This window comes from Anopheles stephensi, unplaced genomic scaffold (genome assembly GCF_013141755.1).
Source record: "Anopheles stephensi strain Indian unplaced genomic scaffold, UCI_ANSTEP_V1.0 ucontig92, whole genome shotgun sequence".
Taxonomy (NCBI): domain Eukaryota; kingdom Metazoa; phylum Arthropoda; class Insecta; order Diptera; family Culicidae; genus Anopheles; species Anopheles stephensi.
The window spans coordinates 50,722-66,795 of NW_023405463.1; the positions used below are offsets into that span (position 1 = coordinate 50,722).

At 48.9% G+C, this 16,074-nt stretch overlaps 10 protein-coding genes across 10 annotated transcripts; 4 read left to right on the forward strand and 6 right to left on the reverse strand.

The window, feature by feature from the left end:
• Positions 1 to 22: 22 nt before the first annotated feature.
• Positions 23 to 1,587, reverse strand: LOC118517299. Its single transcript, XM_036063286.1, has 3 exons — positions 1,364 to 1,587; positions 1,086 to 1,242; positions 23 to 1,015 (listed from the first exon to the last, which is right to left on the reverse strand). Exons 1-3 carry the CDS (start codon positions 1,497 to 1,499, stop codon positions 568 to 570), a joined length of 741 nt encoding a protein of 246 aa, XP_035919179.1. The 5' UTR covers positions 1,500 to 1,587; the 3' UTR covers positions 23 to 567.
• Positions 1,588 to 1,673: 86 nt separating this feature from the next.
• LOC118517294 (glycoprotein endo-alpha-1,2-mannosidase-like) lies at positions 1,674 to 3,912 on the reverse strand. The gene has a single exon (XM_036063280.1). It carries the CDS (start codon positions 3,612 to 3,614, stop codon positions 2,154 to 2,156), a length of 1,461 nt encoding a protein of 486 aa, XP_035919173.1. The 5' UTR covers positions 3,615 to 3,912; the 3' UTR covers positions 1,674 to 2,153.
• A 331-nt stretch (positions 3,913 to 4,243) lies between these two features.
• Positions 4,244 to 5,347, forward strand: LOC118517298 (exosome complex component MTR3-like). The gene is made up of 2 exons (XM_036063285.1): positions 4,244 to 4,501; positions 4,563 to 5,347. The coding sequence occupies exons 1-2, from the start codon at positions 4,336 to 4,338 to the stop codon at positions 5,309 to 5,311; spliced, it is 915 nt and encodes a 304-aa protein (XP_035919178.1). The 5' UTR covers positions 4,244 to 4,335; the 3' UTR covers positions 5,312 to 5,347.
• Position 5,348: 1 nt separating this feature from the next.
• LOC118517301 (splicing factor 3B subunit 5) lies at positions 5,349 to 5,752 on the reverse strand. The gene has a single exon (XM_036063288.1). It carries the CDS (start codon positions 5,638 to 5,640, stop codon positions 5,383 to 5,385), a length of 258 nt encoding a protein of 85 aa, XP_035919181.1. The 5' UTR covers positions 5,641 to 5,752; the 3' UTR covers positions 5,349 to 5,382.
• A 546-nt stretch (positions 5,753 to 6,298) lies between these two features.
• LOC118517297 (venom serine protease-like) lies at positions 6,299 to 7,603 on the forward strand. Its single transcript, XM_036063284.1, has 2 exons — positions 6,299 to 6,884; positions 6,944 to 7,603. Exons 1-2 carry the CDS (start codon positions 6,314 to 6,316, stop codon positions 7,561 to 7,563), a joined length of 1,191 nt encoding a protein of 396 aa, XP_035919177.1. The 5' UTR covers positions 6,299 to 6,313; the 3' UTR covers positions 7,564 to 7,603.
• Positions 7,589 to 8,352, reverse strand: LOC118517302 (venom serine protease-like). The gene is made up of 2 exons (XM_036063289.1): positions 8,292 to 8,352; positions 7,589 to 8,226 (listed from the first exon to the last, which is right to left on the reverse strand). The coding sequence occupies exons 1-2, from the start codon at positions 8,350 to 8,352 to the stop codon at positions 7,589 to 7,591; spliced, it is 699 nt and encodes a 232-aa protein (XP_035919182.1).
• A 317-nt stretch (positions 8,353 to 8,669) lies between these two features.
• Positions 8,670 to 9,643, forward strand: LOC118517307 (exosome complex component MTR3-like). The gene is made up of 2 exons (XM_036063292.1): positions 8,670 to 8,726; positions 8,783 to 9,643. The coding sequence occupies exons 1-2, from the start codon at positions 8,670 to 8,672 to the stop codon at positions 9,605 to 9,607; spliced, it is 882 nt and encodes a 293-aa protein (XP_035919185.1). The 3' UTR covers positions 9,608 to 9,643.
• Position 9,644: 1 nt separating this feature from the next.
• On the reverse strand, positions 9,645 to 10,036 carry LOC118517300 (splicing factor 3B subunit 5). The gene has a single exon (XM_036063287.1). The coding sequence runs from the start codon at positions 9,934 to 9,936 to the stop codon at positions 9,679 to 9,681; it is 258 nt and encodes an 85-aa protein (XP_035919180.1). The 5' UTR covers positions 9,937 to 10,036; the 3' UTR covers positions 9,645 to 9,678.
• A 558-nt stretch (positions 10,037 to 10,594) lies between these two features.
• On the forward strand, positions 10,595 to 11,899 carry LOC118517296 (venom serine protease-like). The gene is made up of 2 exons (XM_036063282.1): positions 10,595 to 11,180; positions 11,240 to 11,899. Exons 1-2 carry the CDS (start codon positions 10,610 to 10,612, stop codon positions 11,857 to 11,859), a joined length of 1,191 nt encoding a protein of 396 aa, XP_035919175.1. The 5' UTR covers positions 10,595 to 10,609; the 3' UTR covers positions 11,860 to 11,899.
• Positions 11,847 to 14,250, reverse strand: LOC118517295 (venom serine protease-like). The gene is made up of 5 exons (XM_036063281.1): positions 13,756 to 14,250; positions 13,084 to 13,313; positions 12,767 to 12,979; positions 12,588 to 12,696; positions 11,847 to 12,522 (listed from the first exon to the last, which is right to left on the reverse strand). Exons 1-5 carry the CDS (start codon positions 13,775 to 13,777, stop codon positions 11,885 to 11,887), a joined length of 1,212 nt encoding a protein of 403 aa, XP_035919174.1. The 5' UTR covers positions 13,778 to 14,250; the 3' UTR covers positions 11,847 to 11,884.
• Between the last annotated feature and the right edge of the window lie 1,824 nt (positions 14,251 to 16,074).

Consider the following 16,074-nt stretch of genomic DNA (forward strand, 5'->3'; position numbering starts at 1 on the left):
AGGAGAAACTAACGCACGGATATAGTTTAAAAGCACATATAACATACGCTTTATTATTGCCTTTAGTAGCCGTTACATATCGTCGTAGATTGTTGTACCGGGATGCTGCTATACTATGCGTAAAACAAATAAGTAAGTAAACAGGAGCCATACGCGTTTGTTTTGCATTGTTTGCCAAACAATATTCCCTTCTTCTTTTTCGTTGCTGAATACATTCGGTCAAACGTTAGAAAAAACATTTTCTAAAAATGAGCGTGTCTAAAGCTAATGGAGATAACCTAACAAGCTAAACTTATACAATCATCCGTTTCGGCTTTTCCGCCTTCGATTCCCGTAGCCAAAGAGAGCACTATAATTTGCAGCGGTTTGAGGTTTATGGGGGACAAAAAACCCCTCATCCCCAATGCATGTTTTGTGCATGGCTTGCAAGCATCGTTCATTGCTAAGATTTAAATTTAAAAACGTTTCCACTGCTATTTCTCTACCAATTACCTCCGATTGCAGCTTTGCGGTGGATTGCAAAACAGCAGCTTACTGGTTAGCTCTAAATCTCCTTTCGAGTGCCGTTCATAAGGACGAGTACACCAGATTGGTGACGGCTGTTTGGATGGCATTGAGTCGGCTGGCCGGAAGATTCGCCTCGTCGATTCGCTGTGCCAATGCTTCAAACAGGAGCTGCGTGCTGCTTCGGCGAATGTGGGAATTGGCTTCCATTTGCATCGCTTCTGCCGCCGACCGGATGATTTTGATGCACTCCGACTCGATGAGATCTAGGTCGCGCTTGCGGCTTCCACTACTGGCACCGCTCGACAGCTCGTGTGTCCCCGTGGTAAGGCCACGGGATTCGGTTATTGTAAACCGTTCACCTGATACGATTCCGGGACTGAGCGCATCTACGGTGCCGGCCACCGTGGTATCATCGCGCCCGAATGGTCGCGCTAGCGGATGCTCACACTTGATGTCTATAAATCGATCCTCGCTGAGATACATGTTCTCTAGGAAGTGGCTGGTAGATCTGGGAAAGGTGCATAAAAACGACTCATAAATGTATGTGTTTTGAGGGGACCGTTACGCGTTCTACTAACAGTGTTGCTTTGCATCCCTGGAGAAATGTCAAGCTGTCGTAGTATCGCCATTTCTTCGGGTGCTCCTCATCGGACGTTCCCCGTGCCGACTGTTCCACGCGGCTCAGCTTGATGTACTTGTCCCGCAAGCTCTTCCACCGTCGCTTGCAAGCATCCACTGAAAGCAAACGTAGCAAACGTGTTGTTACCAGTGCACGTAATGATAAGGTGGTGCAGGTTGCGATGCATGTTGGACAATGGCCAACCACAATACGGGCAACGGGAGGGCCAATGTTTACCTGAGGAGTTTAATTCATAGGCAATCTGTTGCCACAGCCGATCCTTGTCCGTTTTCCGTCTGTAGTTCACATTTTTCACATTGTACAGCACCTCATTTGCACGAACTTTTGCAATCAAATCTTCCTCGAAGGTCATTTTTCGGGCTATTTTGTAAACACTGTAAACATTCCTCTATTTGCATACGCTAGCCTGTCAGTAGCGATGTTTTCCAGTTGACAGCAAGCGTTTGCGATGATATTTCAAACCACATCGTAAGCAGGCGATGATTTGTGAATCGAAATTGGCGGTTTCATTTGTGCGACGGCCATGGGACGTTACTTTAAAACCTAATCAATACAGATTTATTGGGAACTTTGGAAAATATATGTACACTCTACACCGACTATCTGCGCTCACACTATGCGCTCTTTCTACAATCTTTCGATAAGTCGCTTGGCTTTGGCAAAAATATAATTTTCAACTATTTAACAGACTACCATTAGCGTGTCAGTGTGTCTGGTATGTCTAGGCTACGGAGCGGACAGCATCCTAACTTTGGCATTGAATTTGGTATCAGCTTTTGAGCATTTTAACACTGGTTATCTGGTACAACGATAAGAAAAATACACGACAATCATCTCTACTACTGTGTGCTCACTGCGAGGAACAGAGAGGCACCATATGCTAATGGACCGAGATGCATCACTAGCTATCCTGAACAAGACCTACATCAATTCGTAGCACACACACTTGCACTAATCTACAGAACCTTCGTGTAGTAAGATAACAACAAAACCTGGCCGATTCAACCTAACAAATAGTACTGTTAATGAAATCGTAACAATTTAGCGTAAGTTCCGTTTTCTTGTTCAGCTTGATGTTGTTCAGCTTGTACTTGATGTACTCCTCCACCCAGGACTGTGTCAGGTCGAGATACTTTTCCGGTGGCCCCGGTAGATAGTCACGGAAGCCGAACACCGGTATGGCCGCCTCGATCTGCGTTCCATCGACCCAGTTGTTGTAGCTGTTGATGGTGATGATTTGCAGGTTGTTCTTGAGCGAAGTTCGCCATCCTACGTCAAAGTATTGACCGTTCGATCGGTACCGTTTGATGTTCGTAATGCCATGGTTCTGATTCACATTGCGGTGATACTTTCGACGATCGTAGAACCCGGGACCGATGGTGGGTACAAACAGTAGCCGATAGCTGTCGGCAAACTTCTTCAGCTGGTTCCAGTTCTTCCAGGTAGCGGCATAGTTTGCCCCATTGCTCGGTAGGTACGTGTAGAATCCGTCAAAGCCCGCCCGTCGGATCATGGATTTGTGGTCCTTGGAGGTGATGTGTGCAAGCAAAATAGCGTCATAGTTTGCCCCCCGGATGGTAAGGATGCCGTTGCGACTGAGCAGCCGCTTCCATTCGGGGTCCATGATTCGATACGCTTTGCGTATGTAGAACAGTGGCAATTCGCGCTTTTTCGACAGCACATTGTAGTAGCTCAGCGTGCTGGTCGTCCCAGCCGGCCCTTTGCCGAACCCATCCACAAAGTATTTTATGTTGCTTCGTATACTTTCGATAGTGCGATCGGAGTATTCGAGGATTTCGACCGCTATCTTGAGATCGTACAGATCCGCCACCTTGAAGATCGTGCGCAACAAGTACTCGGAGAAGTTTGGCTGCCAGCCGAGGACCACCGTGCCGATGCCACAGTTCTGGATCTCGTTGAAGTGCTCCCGTATGATCGATTCGCTCGTGTTGTACAGCCGTCGCTTGGGATAGAAGGCAGTGTTGATGATTGGCTCATCGTTCGGCTTAAACGACACGGAGTTGTTTTCGTAAATCCGCGCAATCAACCGATCGCCGGACGGATGCGTTGGACGCGGCTTGTACCATGCTACTGTGCCGTGATAGAAGATCTGTACGTTGCGGTTCAGCGGGAAGGTCCGATTGCGATGCTCCGACGGGGGTACGGTAGCGGTGTGCGGATTGTTGTTGCCCACCAAACGCTTGATTTTGTCCCGGATAATGCGTGCCTTTACCTGGTGCTCGTTGTACTTTTCCGGTATGATGGTTTGGCTGCGCCGCAACTCGTACGACACAACGTTCTGGTAGCCATCGTTCGGTAGCGAGAGTGGGGCCACTTCCTTTTCCGGTGTGCTGATTGTTGTGTAGAGACAGAATATGAGCAGCAGGAACGATGTTACACCAATCAGGCAGACGAACAGCTTCATCGATTTGATGCTGCTCAGTTTGTGGATTCCTAGAACGGCCATCTTCGGTGGTTGGCGTTTCTGCGAGGATCGGTTCACTTGCTGGACGGTTTTGCGGTGTACATTTTGTACCCAAACTGGGTTGGAAAGTGGAAAAACTTCGGATTACCCAGATGAAGGAGCAGATAGAAATGTTTTCGTGACGGAGGACAACTGACAACTGTCCAAACAGGATACGAGGGAAATTGCAAGGAATGGAAGGAAGCAAAGCTGCTAATGCGCATGTGCGCCGATGTTTACGGTGTCCTGCCCGGTGCAGAAGCGTGAGCAGGAGAGCATTGCTTGATGCCTGAAAGCAATTGAAACGGAATAGCTATAAATTTGTTTGTAAACAAATTAATAATGTACTTTTCGAGAGCCTCCGAATCTGTTGCTCTCTGCATGTTGGTGTGTATCATACCGCTCCATCCAACGTGGAAAATGTCTTATTAATGTTCGCATGGCTTTCCTTAATAATAAATATACCGAAAAGACATATTTCGAGAAGTTTTTCAAATTGAAACTCATATTGCAACGATAAATAAACTTCTGTTCAACCATTTATTTTGTTTTCCGCGGGAGATTTGAATTGTAGTGCTTTCACTTTATTTCGCTAGATGGCAGTAGCAAGCCAACTGTCACAACAAGAAAAGAAAAAAAAAGCTTTGTAAACAAAACATTGTGACCGGGAGGGAAAGCACGTTTTGCTGCTTGTTTAGGGAAGTGACCATAGCAAACTTATAAAATGCCGCAAGACACTAAAAGAATAAATGGGCCAGAAGCTTCCACTTCATATTGGGTCCATTACAAAGCTAATGCAGCGAAAACATTCGAAGATCGTTTGAGTGACGCGATTGGACAGGATGGCAAACGAAAGGATGGTCGCCGGCTGCAGGAAAGCCGCAAATATTGTACGTGCGTTTTGCTGTGTGTTACTGCAACTGTTGCTAAATAATCGTAATTCCGTTCTAGATGCAAAGGTCGGTGTCGTCTCAACGGCCAAAGGATCCGCATACGTTGAGCTGGGTAACACGAAAGTCATAGTGTCCGTGTTCGATCCGCGAGAAATACCGAAGCAGAACAAATTCAACGAATTGGGCGAACTGTTTTGTGATTTTAAGTTTTCTCCTTTTGCCTCGTTGGTGAGGAAAAATCCACAAACAGATGCTCGGGAACGTAGTATGGCTACGGCGTTGGCAAGCGCTTTGAACCCATCCGTTTGTCGGCATCTGTTTCCGAACCTGCAGATTGATGTGTTTGCGAATGTGCTGGAAGACGATGGATCAGCGTTGTCCGTAGCGATAACTGCTGCCGGGCTTGCGTTGGGTGATGCTTGCATACCGATGTTCGATATAGTGACTGCTGCGACAGCCGGAATCCTAGGCAATCGTATCATCGTTGACCCTACCGCAGAGGAAGAAGCCTTGTGTATGGATGGATACACCGAGTACAATCATGGGCTGGTGATGATAGCGAAGCTGCCAACGTTGGATCAGGTACCGGAGATCCGGCAGTATGGAAGTGTGGATGTGGAAACGCTGTGGGAAACGTGCAAGCAGCTAAACACAAACTGTGCAGACCTGGTCCCGATCGTACAACAGCTGTTGGTGAGCAAAGTGAAGTCTCGCCTTCGAGAGCTCGAGGTAGGAAGTGATGAAGAAAGCGAAAACGGTAAGGACAAAGAGGATAAGACGGGCAACAGTTCGGGAGAAGAGAAATGATGTAAAACAATAAAGCAACGCCTTAAACACTCGTAACTTTGATGGTGGGTTAACTTAATTCACGTTTATTCCTAATCTTCCGTCTTCTCTGGTGGAGGACCGCATGGTTGCAGCATTTTCTCCATGATGTTGAACCGGATTCGTGCCTTTGACTCGTTCTCGGCGACCGCATAATAGCTCAGCATATCGTAGTGCCCCAGGTAGCTAGCTAGCGAGTCTCGGTGCTGGTTGGTTAGCCATTCGTACTTCGTGGTGTCCGCATGTCCCGTGCCGATGTACTTGCTTTGCAGATGTTCTAGCTGGCTGTGAATGTTGTACCGGTCACCCATTGTGCAGATATTTCGCGAGTTTTCCGATGTTTCTTATCGAAAAATGATGCTGTGATTGCTCCGAGTGTTGTAAGTTTGTTTACCAGCCGTGTTGTGTTGTTTTCTGCTGTTGTCAGATATGACAGTACACGCATCGGCAGCGCACCAAGTGGCTAGTAGCGAAAGCTGCTGCATCACAGTGGGAAAGAAGCTGGATAATTTGTTTTGTATATATCCGTTATGATGTAAAATTTGAATTTAAATTGGTGGAAACTACTGAAAACTTTAGTTGAAAACTGATGAACGAATGTAAAGTCCACGTGTAAGACTTCGAGTAGTGTAGACTCCCGGAATACAAATTTTCTTCACTCCAGTGGAGTATCTGTTTAGAAATAACAATATTTGATACCTTCGACCTTGAAAAAACACGATCTACCCAAAAAGCTCTTTTCGGCAGGTTACTTAACAACGTGAAAAGAACAACGATGTAGCACATTCAACCGTAGCAATAACAAATTGATTGAACCACTGATGCAAAACCCATTCAATCGAACGTATCATCCCGACAGCTTGAACCTGTGGGAGGGAAAGTTGTTTGCGCAGATGGGTTTCGGAAACATGCGAATGAATAGTTTGTTTATGGTGCTTACGCGAAGCCCAAATGAAATATCTTTCGCATGCACGATCCGTATGAATGCTAGTCGTAGCGATGAGCTGGTTACGTGCAGTAGTGTTAGCATTAATTGCCCTCGGCCTTCCTGTAAGAGCTGAATGGTTCGCTTCGTGCGATCGACAGTTTCAACTGACCAACGTGGCCGATGTAACGTTGAATTCTCCCTTCTACCCGTCGAACTATCCGGCCGGAAGTTCGTGCCGGTTTGTGGTACGTGCCCCGCCCGGATATACAATCCAGGCAACATGTACACTGAACATGGCCAATCCTACTGCCGCGTGTACGACGGACTTTCTGTACGTGTCCACCGAGGGCTTTGTGTCGCCGGTGGGCAGCGAGTATTTCTGCGGCAAGGGACAGATCTCCCGGAGGTCCCTGTTCAACAAGCTGACCATCTCGTACATCTCGTCCAGTGCGTCGAATTCGGGATCGTTCTCGTGTCGGCTTGTGGTACAGCCACAGGATTGTGATTGCGGGTGGTCCAGAACCGCAAAGATCGTTGGAGGTAGCGAGGCGGGTGTAAACGAGTACACCTCCATGGTGGGACTGCTTGATCCTCTCACGGCGAACGTATTTTGTTCCGGAGTAATAGGTATGTTGAGCAGGGGAATGGTTTAGAACAGTTTTAACAACATCCGGTTCGTTTCTTAGTAAGTTCCCGGTACGTTCTTACTGCCGCCCACTGTACCCGTACCATCCCAAGCGTGGGTCGTGTGCAAGCTCTTGTCGGCGATCATGACTACCGCACCGGACTGGATACACACTATTCGGCGCTCTACAACATCGAGCAGATTATTGCGCACGAAAACTACAACGAGCAGACCCGCAACAACGATATCGCCCTACTGAAGACGGTCACCGAGATGGACTTCAACCGTGGTGTAGGACCGATCTGTTTGCCCTTCAGCTACAGCACGTACAGCTTTGGTGGCCTGCTGGTGGACATTGCCGGCTGGGGTACGACATCCTTCGGTGGTCCGATGAGCACCGTTCTGCGCAAGACAACGCTTAGCGTGCTGCAGAACGCGAACTGCTCGGCACCGTACGTTAACGATCAGAAGGTGTGCACCTTTGCCGCAGGCCGTGACTCCTGCCAGTACGATTCGGGTGGCCCACTGTACCTGCGGGGAAGCCAGCGTATGTACACGATCGGGATCATCAGCTACGGGTCGGCTTGTGCCGCCTCGACACCTTCGGTGGCCACCCGCGTTACGTCCTACCTGAGCTGGATTCGTCAAAAAACGCCCGAAGTGTCGTATTGCGTTAAATGAAATCGATTGTTCGTATCGTACGTGTTTATTGATAACAGTAGTTCCATTCGGGTGTGTTGTTCATTATCCACTGCATATAGTACAGAACGTTCGTGCTGACACTGGGCCGATCGGTAGCACACGCGATCCCGTACCCGATCGTACCGATCAGATAGGCTCGCATGTTGTACCCATCGGTGTAGAACAGCGGACCGCCCGAGTCACTCTGGCAGGTGTCTTTGTTCGGGGTAAGTGTGCACAGTTGCTGGGTGGACGAATAGTTGGCGTAGAGCGAAGAACACTGGGTCGGTTGTACCACGGCAAGCGAGACCTTCATCGGAACGTTCGATTTCGGTGCACCGTAATCGAGCGTGCCCCACCCGACCGCCTCCAGCTGAATGCCAACGAAGGATGCCCCGGTGAATTTGATCGGTAAACAGGCAGGACCCACGCCCGGGTTGAACACGATCTCGGTACGTGTACGCACGATCGCGATGTCGTTGCTGCTCGAAGCGGTAGAGCTACTGTATCCCTCGTGGATCTTGATGGAGGCGAGCAGCAACAGTGCGGTGTACGGTGAATCCGAACCGACCGTAATATCGTGCTCTCCGACAAGTAGCGCCAAGTTGGCGATCGATCTTCCCATGTAGCAGTGGGCAGCCGTTATGGCGTGATAGTTCGTTACTGGAAAGAAAGCATGATTCGTTCGTTTAAAGTGAATATCGAAGCATTGGGAATGAGGTTCTTACTGATCGTAGCCCCGCAAAAGATACCCTCGCCACTCTTCGATCCATCCACCAGGGCGGCCATCATGGGAAATTCGTTCACAAGCGTTGCCTCGCCATTTACAATTTTTCTCTGTCAGATGGGAAGAAGATCATGGTTGGAGTTTATTTCTGTTAATTTGACCTCAGGTCAGGTCGCCTACCGTTCGACGTACACCACACTGACACTCGATCTTCGTCGCAGTACAGAAGAATCGTCCACCTTGAGTTGTGGGGGGCACTAGCAGTGCGATCGTCATTCGATTGATGGATGACTGTGTGTTGAGTACACCCGATCCGCAGTAAGATTGTCCATCGGAGAGGCTGCTTTGTCCGGTCTTGGAAATAACCAGTCTATCAGCGATGCATGATGTGGTCTGGCCAAAACAAAAAGGCGGAGAATTCCTCGTGAAGTTGAAGGTTTTGTTGATCAGCTAGAGATAAATCTCGCCTGATAAGACACACAGCCGGCAAAGCTTACCAATGGAAGCGAAATATCACTGCAGGACAGCGCAACCCGCGAGCCTAGGGTTGTGTGTAATTCCGTTCTAGATGCAAAGGTCGGTGTCGTCTCAACGGCCAAAGGATCCGCATACGTTGAGCTGGGTAACACGAAAGTCATAGTGTCCGTGTTCGATCCGCGAGAAATACCGAAGCAGAACAAATTCAACGAATTGGGCGAACTGTTTTGTGATTTTAAGTTTTCTCCTTTTGCCTCGTTGGTGAGGAAAAATCCACAAACAGATGCTCGGGAACGTAGTATGGCTACGGCGTTGGCAAGCGCTTTGAACCCATCTGTTTGTCGGCATCTGTTTCCCAACCTGCAGATTGATGTGTTTGCCAATGTGCTGGAAGACGATGGATCAGCGTTGTCCGTAGCGATAACTGCTGCCGGGCTTGCGTTGGGTGATGCTTGCATACCGATGTTCGATATAGTGACTGCTGCGACAGCCGGAATCCTAGGCAATCGTATCATCGTTGACCCTACCGCAGAGGAAGAAGCCTTGTGTATGGATGGATACACCGAGTACAATCATGGGCTGGTGATGATAGCGAAGCTGCCAACGTTGGATCAGGTACCGGAGATCCGGCAGTATGGAAGTGTGGATGTGGAAACGCTGTGGGAAACGTGCAAGCAGCTAAACACAAACTGTGCAGACCTGGTCCCGATCGTACAACAGCTGTTGGTGAGCAAAGTGAAGTCTCGCCTTCGAGAGCTCGAGGTAGGAAGTGATGAAGAAAGCGAAAACGGTAAGGACAAAGAGGATAAGACGGGCAACAGTTCGGGAGAAGAGAAATGATGTAAAACAATAAAGCAACGCCTTAAACACTCGTAACTTTGATGGTGGGTTAACTTAATTCACGTTTATTCCTAATCTTCCGTCTTCTCTGGTGGAGGACCGCATGGTTGCAGCATTTTCTCCATGATGTTGAACCGGATTCGTGCCTTTGACTCGTTCTCGGCGACCGCATAATAGCTCAGCATATCGTAGTGCCCCAGGTAGCTAGCTAGCGAGTCTCGGTGCTGGTTGGTTAGCCATTCGTACTTCGTGGTGTCCGCATGTCCCGTGCCGATGTACTTGCTTTGCAGATGTTCTAGCTGGCTGTGAATGTTGTACCGGTCACCCATTGTGCAGATATTTCGCGAGTTTTCCGATGTTTCTTATCGAAAAATGATGCTGTGATTGCTCCGAGTGTTGTAAGTTTGTTTACCAGCCGTGTTGTGTTGTTTTCTGCTGTTGTCAGATATGACAGTACACGCATCGGCAGCGCACCAAGTGGCTAGTAGCGAAAGCTGCTGCATCACAGTGGGAAAGAAGCTGGATAATTTGTTTTGTATATATCCGTTATGATGTAAAATTTGAATTTAAATTGGTGGAAACTACTGAAAACTTTAGTTGAAAACTGATGAACGAATGTAAAGTCCACGTGTAAGACTTCGAGTAGTGTAGACTCCCGGAATACAAATTTTCTTCACTCCAGTGGAGTATCTGTTTAGAAATAACAATATTTGATACCTTCGACCTTGAAAAAACACGATCTACCCAAAAAGCTCTTTTCGGCAGGTTACTTAACAACGTGAAAAGAACAACGATGTAGCACATTCAACCGTAGCAATAACAAATTGATTGAACCACTGATGCAAAACCCATTCAATCGAACGTATCATCCCGACAGCTTGAACCTGTGGGAGGGAAAGTTGTTTGCGCAGATGGGTTTCGGAAACATGCGAATGAATAGTTTGTTTATGGTGCTTACGCGAAGCCCAAATGAAATATCTTTCGCATGCACGATCCGTATGAATGCTAGTCGTAGCGATGAGCTGGTTACGTGCAGTAGTGTTAGCATTAATTGCCCTCGGCCTTCCTGTAAGAGCTGAATGGTTCGCTTCGTGCGATCGACAGTTTCAACTGACCAACGTGGCCGATGTAACGTTGAATTCTCCCTTCTACCCGTCGAACTATCCGGCCGGAAGTTCGTGCCGGTTTGTGGTACGTGCCCCGCCCGGATATACAATCCAGGCAACATGTACACTGAACATGGCCAATCCTACTGCCGCGTGTACGACGGACTTTCTGTACGTGTCCACCGAGGGCTTTGTGTCGCCGGTGGGCAGCGAGTATTTCTGCGGCAAGGGACAGATCTCCCGGAGGTCCCTGTTCAACAAGCTGACCATCTCGTACATCTCGTCCAGTGCGTCGAATTCGGGATCGTTCTCGTGTCGGCTTGTGGTACAGCCACAGGATTGTGATTGCGGGTGGTCCAGAACCGCAAAGATCGTTGGAGGTAGCGAGGCGGGTGTAAACGAGTACACCTCCATGGTGGGACTGCTTGATCCTCTCACGGCGAACGTATTTTGTTCCGGAGTAATAGGTATGTTGAGCAGGGGAATGGTTTAGAACAGTTTTAACAACATCCGGTTCGTTTCTTAGTAAGTTCCCGGTACGTTCTTACTGCCGCCCACTGTACCCGTACCATCCCAAGCGTGGGTCGTGTGCAAGCTCTTGTCGGCGATCATGACTACCGCACCGGACTGGATACACACTATTCGGCGCTCTACAACATCGAGCAGATTATTGCGCACGAAAACTACAACGAGCAGACCCGCAACAACGATATCGCCCTACTGAAGACGGTCACCGAGATGGACTTCAACCGTGGTGTAGGACCGATCTGTTTGCCCTTCAGCTACAGCACGTACAGCTTTGGTGGCCTGCTGGTGGACATTGCCGGCTGGGGTACGACATCCTTCGGTGGTCCGATGAGCACCGTTCTGCGCAAGACAACGCTTAGCGTGCTGCAGAACGCGAACTGCTCGGCACCGTACGTTAACGATCAGAAGGTGTGCACCTTTGCCGCAGGCCGTGACTCCTGCCAGTACGATTCGGGTGGCCCACTGTACCTGCGGGGAAGCCAGCGTATGTACACGATCGGGATCATCAGCTACGGGTCGGCTTGTGCCGCCTCGACACCTTCGGTGGCCACCCGCGTTACGTCCTACCTGAGCTGGATTCGTCAAAAAACGCCCGAAGTGTCGTATTGCGTTAAATGAAATCGATTGTTCGTATCGTACGTGTTTATTGATAACAGTAGTTCCATTCGGGTGTGTTGTTCATTATCCACTGCATATAGTACAGAACGTTCGTGCTGACACTGGGCCGATCGGTAGCACACGCGATCCCGTACCCGATCGTACCGATCAGATAGGCTCGCATGTTGTACCCATCGGTGTAGAACAGCGGACCGCCCGAGTCACTCTGGCAGGTGTCTTTGTTCGGGGTAAGTGTGCACAGTTGCTGGGTGGACGAATAGTTGGCGTAGAGCGAAGAACACTGGGTCGGTTGTACCACGGCAAGCGAGACCTTCATCGGAACGTTCGATTTCGGTGCACCGTAATCGAGCGTGCCCCACCCGACCGCCTCCAGCTGAATGCCAACGAAGGATGCCCCGGTGAATTTGATCGGTAAACAGGCAGGACCCACGCCCGGGTTGAACACGATCTCGGTACGTGTACGCACGATCGCGATGTCGTTGCTGCTCGAAGCGGTAGAGCTACTGTATCCCTCGTGGATCTTGATGGAGGCGAGCAGCAACAGTGCGGTGTACGGTGAATCCGAACCGACCGTAATATCGTGCTCTCCGACAAGTAGCGCCAAGTTGGCGATCGATCTTCCCATGTAGCAGTGGGCAGCCGTTATGGCGTGATAGTTCGTTACTGGAAAGAAAGCATGATTCGTTCGTTTAAAGTGAATATCGAAGCATTGGGAATGAGGTTCTTACTGATCGTAGCCCCGCAAAAGATACCCTCGCCACTCTTCGATCCATCCACCAGGGCGGCCATCATGGGAAATTCGTTCACAAGCGTTGCCTCGCCATTTACAATTTTTCTCTGTCAGATGGGAAGAAGATCATGGTTGGAGTTTATTTCTGTTAATTTGACCTCAGGTCAGGTCGCCTACCGTTCGACGTACACCACACTGACACTCGATCTTCGTCGCAGTACAGAAGAATCGTCCACCTTGAGTTGTGGGGGGCACTAGCAGTGCGATCGTCATTCGATTGATGGATGACTGTGTGTTGAGTACACCCGATCCGCAGTAAGATTGTCCATCGGAGAGGCTGCTTTGTCCGGTCTTGGAAATAACCAGTCTATCAGCGATGCATGATGTGGTCTGGCCAAAACAAAAAGGCGGAGAATTCCTCGTGAAGTTGAAGGTTTTGTTGATCAGCTAGAGATAAATCTCGCCTGATAAGACACACAGCCGGCAAAGCTTACCAATGGAAGCGAAATATCACTGCAGGACAGCGCAACCCGCGAGCCTAGGGTTGTGGTCAACGTCCAACGGCACTGTGTATTGGCCGGATAGAGTCCACCGTAGTACGGTGAGTAGATCGAGTACGACAGCCCGCTTGCGATATCGATCGTGTAGTCACAACCACCGTACTGAGCGTCGGTCACCAGTGCGGCGTCCAGCAGCAGCATGCAAACAAGCCACAGTCCGCCTCCTGCAGCGGGTGTACAGTGAAGTGAGAAAAGTCTTAATTAAATGTTTGTCCCTTGATACGACGGCGTAAACAATGCGCGGTACTCAGAACTGCATATTATTTAATCATAAATTGATGTTCCACGGCGGTTCCGGAGCGAGATGAGTTTTTCGTTGCTGTTGCTGTTGCTTGTTTGCATTATTCCGCTTACAACGGCCAGGAACGTAATGGCACGTAAAAGCCACAAAAATGTCTCTCAAACAAAGCCCAAAAATGTTGGGCTCTCAAACAAACAAACGCTCATTAACCTCAGGTCCGCCGCTTCATTTATCGATCACGATAGAAGGAAGCGATATTTAATTATGATCCGGAAGCCGGTCCCGATGAGAGAATGTCGGCCATCCGGCGGCCATCCTTACCACCCCGTACCCTCCCACTGCCCCGCTAGTGAACGACTATTTACCGAAGGATAATTTTAATTTCATTTTCCGGTTCGCTTTTTGTGTGCTCGGGAATCCCGAGCCGAGGCTGCTGGTGTATATCGTCTGTATCTTCCTATTGTTGTCCTGTCTGCTTAGAGCTTTGGCTTCCGTTTGCTGTTAATTTTTGTCTCTTCTTTTAATCAAGGTCACTTTTCCTTCGAGGGATGTACGTTTCCGTTGCTTTCCCACTGCCGGATGCCGAGCACGACAGTGCTTCCGGTGGAACTTATTAGCTTCTTCTTTTTTTTAAGTCATCGCTAGTAGTCGATCTACTTGTTCACCCGGTGATTTTTTGGTTGGGATTTCACTCTCTCTCTCACACACACACACACGCAGCTGGTGTTTTGCTTTTCACTCTCGCCTTTTTTATTCTTTCCCACGCTCGCAGGACAATTCCAGTCCAGTCCTCAATTAAATGTGGAAGGTAGCGAAATGATTTCACTACTGAACCTCTCGGCATAATTTCTTTTGCGTTTATAGCGCAATTCACTGTCCCAGCCTCCCCGTTCGGGGCAGGTTCCTCGGGATCTTGCCTCGGGACGGATAAAGATAACCGGGGTGATAAGCGGACTCGAGAAGCGTTTATGCTAGAGATGGGTAAAATTAGCAAAGCAGTGGAACTGGTTTCGGAAGGTACTGAAAAAAAAACATCAGAATCAGTTCCTGAAAGTAGGTGCAAACGAACATTTCGGAGCCGTCAGAACTATCGGAACTGCCGGAGCAGTTGGAATCGGCGGAACTATTGGATTCGTTGGAACCGATCGGAACTGTTAGAACCGTCTGGAATCGTAGTCGGCATGTATAATGTGAGCCTACATTTGGTAAACGGGTTTGACGATTTTTAAACAGTCGACGATTGGAGCGGTCTGGTGGCCGATGCAACAGCGACGCCGATGTTCACATGACAGGACCGGGGGTCAAATCCCATCCAGACTGCGACTCCCCGTACGAAGGGCAATGTAGTCAGCTACGGGTAAAATCAAGTCACACAAAGCCAAAAATGGCATGCCGAGACCTCTCGGGGTTGTAATGCCAAGGAAGAAGAATACGGGTCGACGACTTTAATGACGTTTGTCGTTCACGTTATTTGAACGCAGCCTTCACGTGCTGGACTGTATTGCTGGATCGATACAGTAAAATACAGAAGAATAAAGCAAATCTGACGGTTTCGACTTGTGAAGTGGGGGTCGACCCGAACCTACCGGGTCATCCATCTGTAAGCGACCCGGAATCGTTCTGGTCGTATTCCTAATTCTAACAAGTTCGGCTCCGGGTTCTAACGACCCGTAGGTTCCGGTCAACCCATTGGTGCATTCGGGTATTCAATGAGTTCGGTCTAATCCATGAGCCGACTCGAAACCGTTACTGGTCGACTCGGACTCGTTCCACCCACGGGTCGACCCGAACTCGTTGCACCCACGGGACGAACTTGATTCCTATAGGAACGAAATCGACTCCTGGTCGATCTATGAAAAGAGTCGGTTTAAACAGTTCCTACAATACCGACATTTACGGGTACCGACAATTCGATTTCTTTCGAATCTGAACCTGAGGCAAATCGGCCGAAATCGGAATGAAGTCGTGATTGTATTTCAAAGAACCCATCACTAGCTTATGATGCTGCCGGCGAGGGGTTCGGTTTGTGCTGACACGGGTCACCGTGTTTTGGGATGAATTGGGGTTATGGGCAGTGGCACATCCTACTGTGCCAGTCATAAAGATAAAACAAGTAAATATATAGGGAAGGAAGGAATACAAGCAGTGGAAAAAGAAGCGCATCAAATTGATAGTGAGTGAGATTTTATTTGCGCGTTGATGAGGGAATTTTCATTTCATTTTGAAAACGGCTAAACTTCCGCATACTTTTACACATCCTTGCGTTTTCGTTCCGTTTAAACCGTTCCGAACCCACTGCCGGAGCACGCCACCGGATGCGGAATTGTAAATTGAACGAGTGGGAAAGAAAAACTCGTTCCTGGGGCGTTCATGGTGCCAGTGGGCCTCGGAGGGAAAGTTATTTTCCCACTTCCCACTCGTAAGGGTAATGGGCACAGGACGCATACAGCTAAGCCCGGGGACCGTGTCGGGGAGTGTTTATAGTTTCGCATAGTTTCTGCACCACGCTACCGCACTCCCTTGTGGATATTGGGTGTGTGCTTGGGCCACATTCTATCACGTGGAGCATGCATGGGGACAGCCACCCTGTGGAATGTGGAATCGGAAGTAAGGAAAAATATTAAAAGGGATAAATGTACAGTGGGAAGCGCACGACGAAAAAGGAAAAGTATACTGTCACAATG

Coding starts and splice junctions, on each gene's coding strand:
- LOC118517298 (XM_036063285.1), top strand. CDS start 4,336: ATGCCGCAAGACACTAAAAGAATAAATGGGCCAGAAGCTTCCACTTCA. Junction 4,502..4,562: donor GCAGGAAAGCCGCAAATATT/GTACGTGCGTTT, acceptor ATTCCGTTCTAG/ATGCAAAGGTCGGTGTCGTC.
- LOC118517299 (XM_036063286.1), bottom strand. CDS start 1,499: ATGACCTTCGAGGAAGATTTGATTGCAAAAGTTCGTGCAAATGAGGTG. Junction 1,243..1,363: donor CTATGAATTAAACTCCTCAG/GTAAACATTGGC, acceptor GTTTGCTTTCAG/TGGATGCTTGCAAGCGACGG. Junction 1,016..1,085: donor CAGGGATGCAAAGCAACACT/GTTAGTAGAACG, acceptor CACCTTTCCCAG/ATCTACCAGCCACTTCCTAG.
- LOC118517296 (XM_036063282.1), top strand. CDS start 10,610: ATGCTAGTCGTAGCGATGAGCTGGTTACGTGCAGTAGTGTTAGCATTA. Junction 11,181..11,239: donor ATTTTGTTCCGGAGTAATAG/GTATGTTGAGCA, acceptor TTCGTTTCTTAG/TAAGTTCCCGGTACGTTCTT.
- LOC118517307 (XM_036063292.1), top strand. CDS start 8,670: ATGCATGATGTGGTCTGGCCAAAACAAAAAGGCGGAGAATTCCTCGTG. Junction 8,727..8,782: donor AATTCCTCGTGAAGTTGAAG/GTTTTGTTGATC, acceptor CAGCCGGCAAAG/CTTACCAATGGAAGCGAAAT.
- LOC118517301 (XM_036063288.1), bottom strand. CDS start 5,640: ATGGGTGACCGGTACAACATTCACAGCCAGCTAGAACATCTGCAAAGC.
- LOC118517295 (XM_036063281.1), bottom strand. CDS start 13,777: ATGAAATTAAAATTATCCTTCG. Junction 12,697..12,766: donor AGTGTGGTGTACGTCGAACG/GTAGGCGACCTG, acceptor CCCATCTGACAG/AGAAAAATTGTAAATGGCGA. Junction 12,523..12,587: donor CTTTTGCGGGGCTACGATCA/GTAAGAACCTCA, acceptor CTTTCTTTCCAG/TAACGAACTATCACGCCATA.
- LOC118517302 (XM_036063289.1), bottom strand. CDS start 8,352: ATGGCCGCCCTGGTGGATGGATCGAAGAGTGGCGAGGGTATCTTTTGC. Junction 8,227..8,291: donor CTTTTGCGGGGCTACGATCA/GTAAGAACCTCA, acceptor CTTTCTTTCCAG/TAACGAACTATCACGCCATA.
- LOC118517294 (XM_036063280.1), bottom strand. CDS start 3,614: ATGGCCGTTCTAGGAATCCACAAACTGAGCAGCATCAAATCGATGAAG.
- LOC118517297 (XM_036063284.1), top strand. CDS start 6,314: ATGCTAGTCGTAGCGATGAGCTGGTTACGTGCAGTAGTGTTAGCATTA. Junction 6,885..6,943: donor ATTTTGTTCCGGAGTAATAG/GTATGTTGAGCA, acceptor TTCGTTTCTTAG/TAAGTTCCCGGTACGTTCTT.
- LOC118517300 (XM_036063287.1), bottom strand. CDS start 9,936: ATGGGTGACCGGTACAACATTCACAGCCAGCTAGAACATCTGCAAAGC.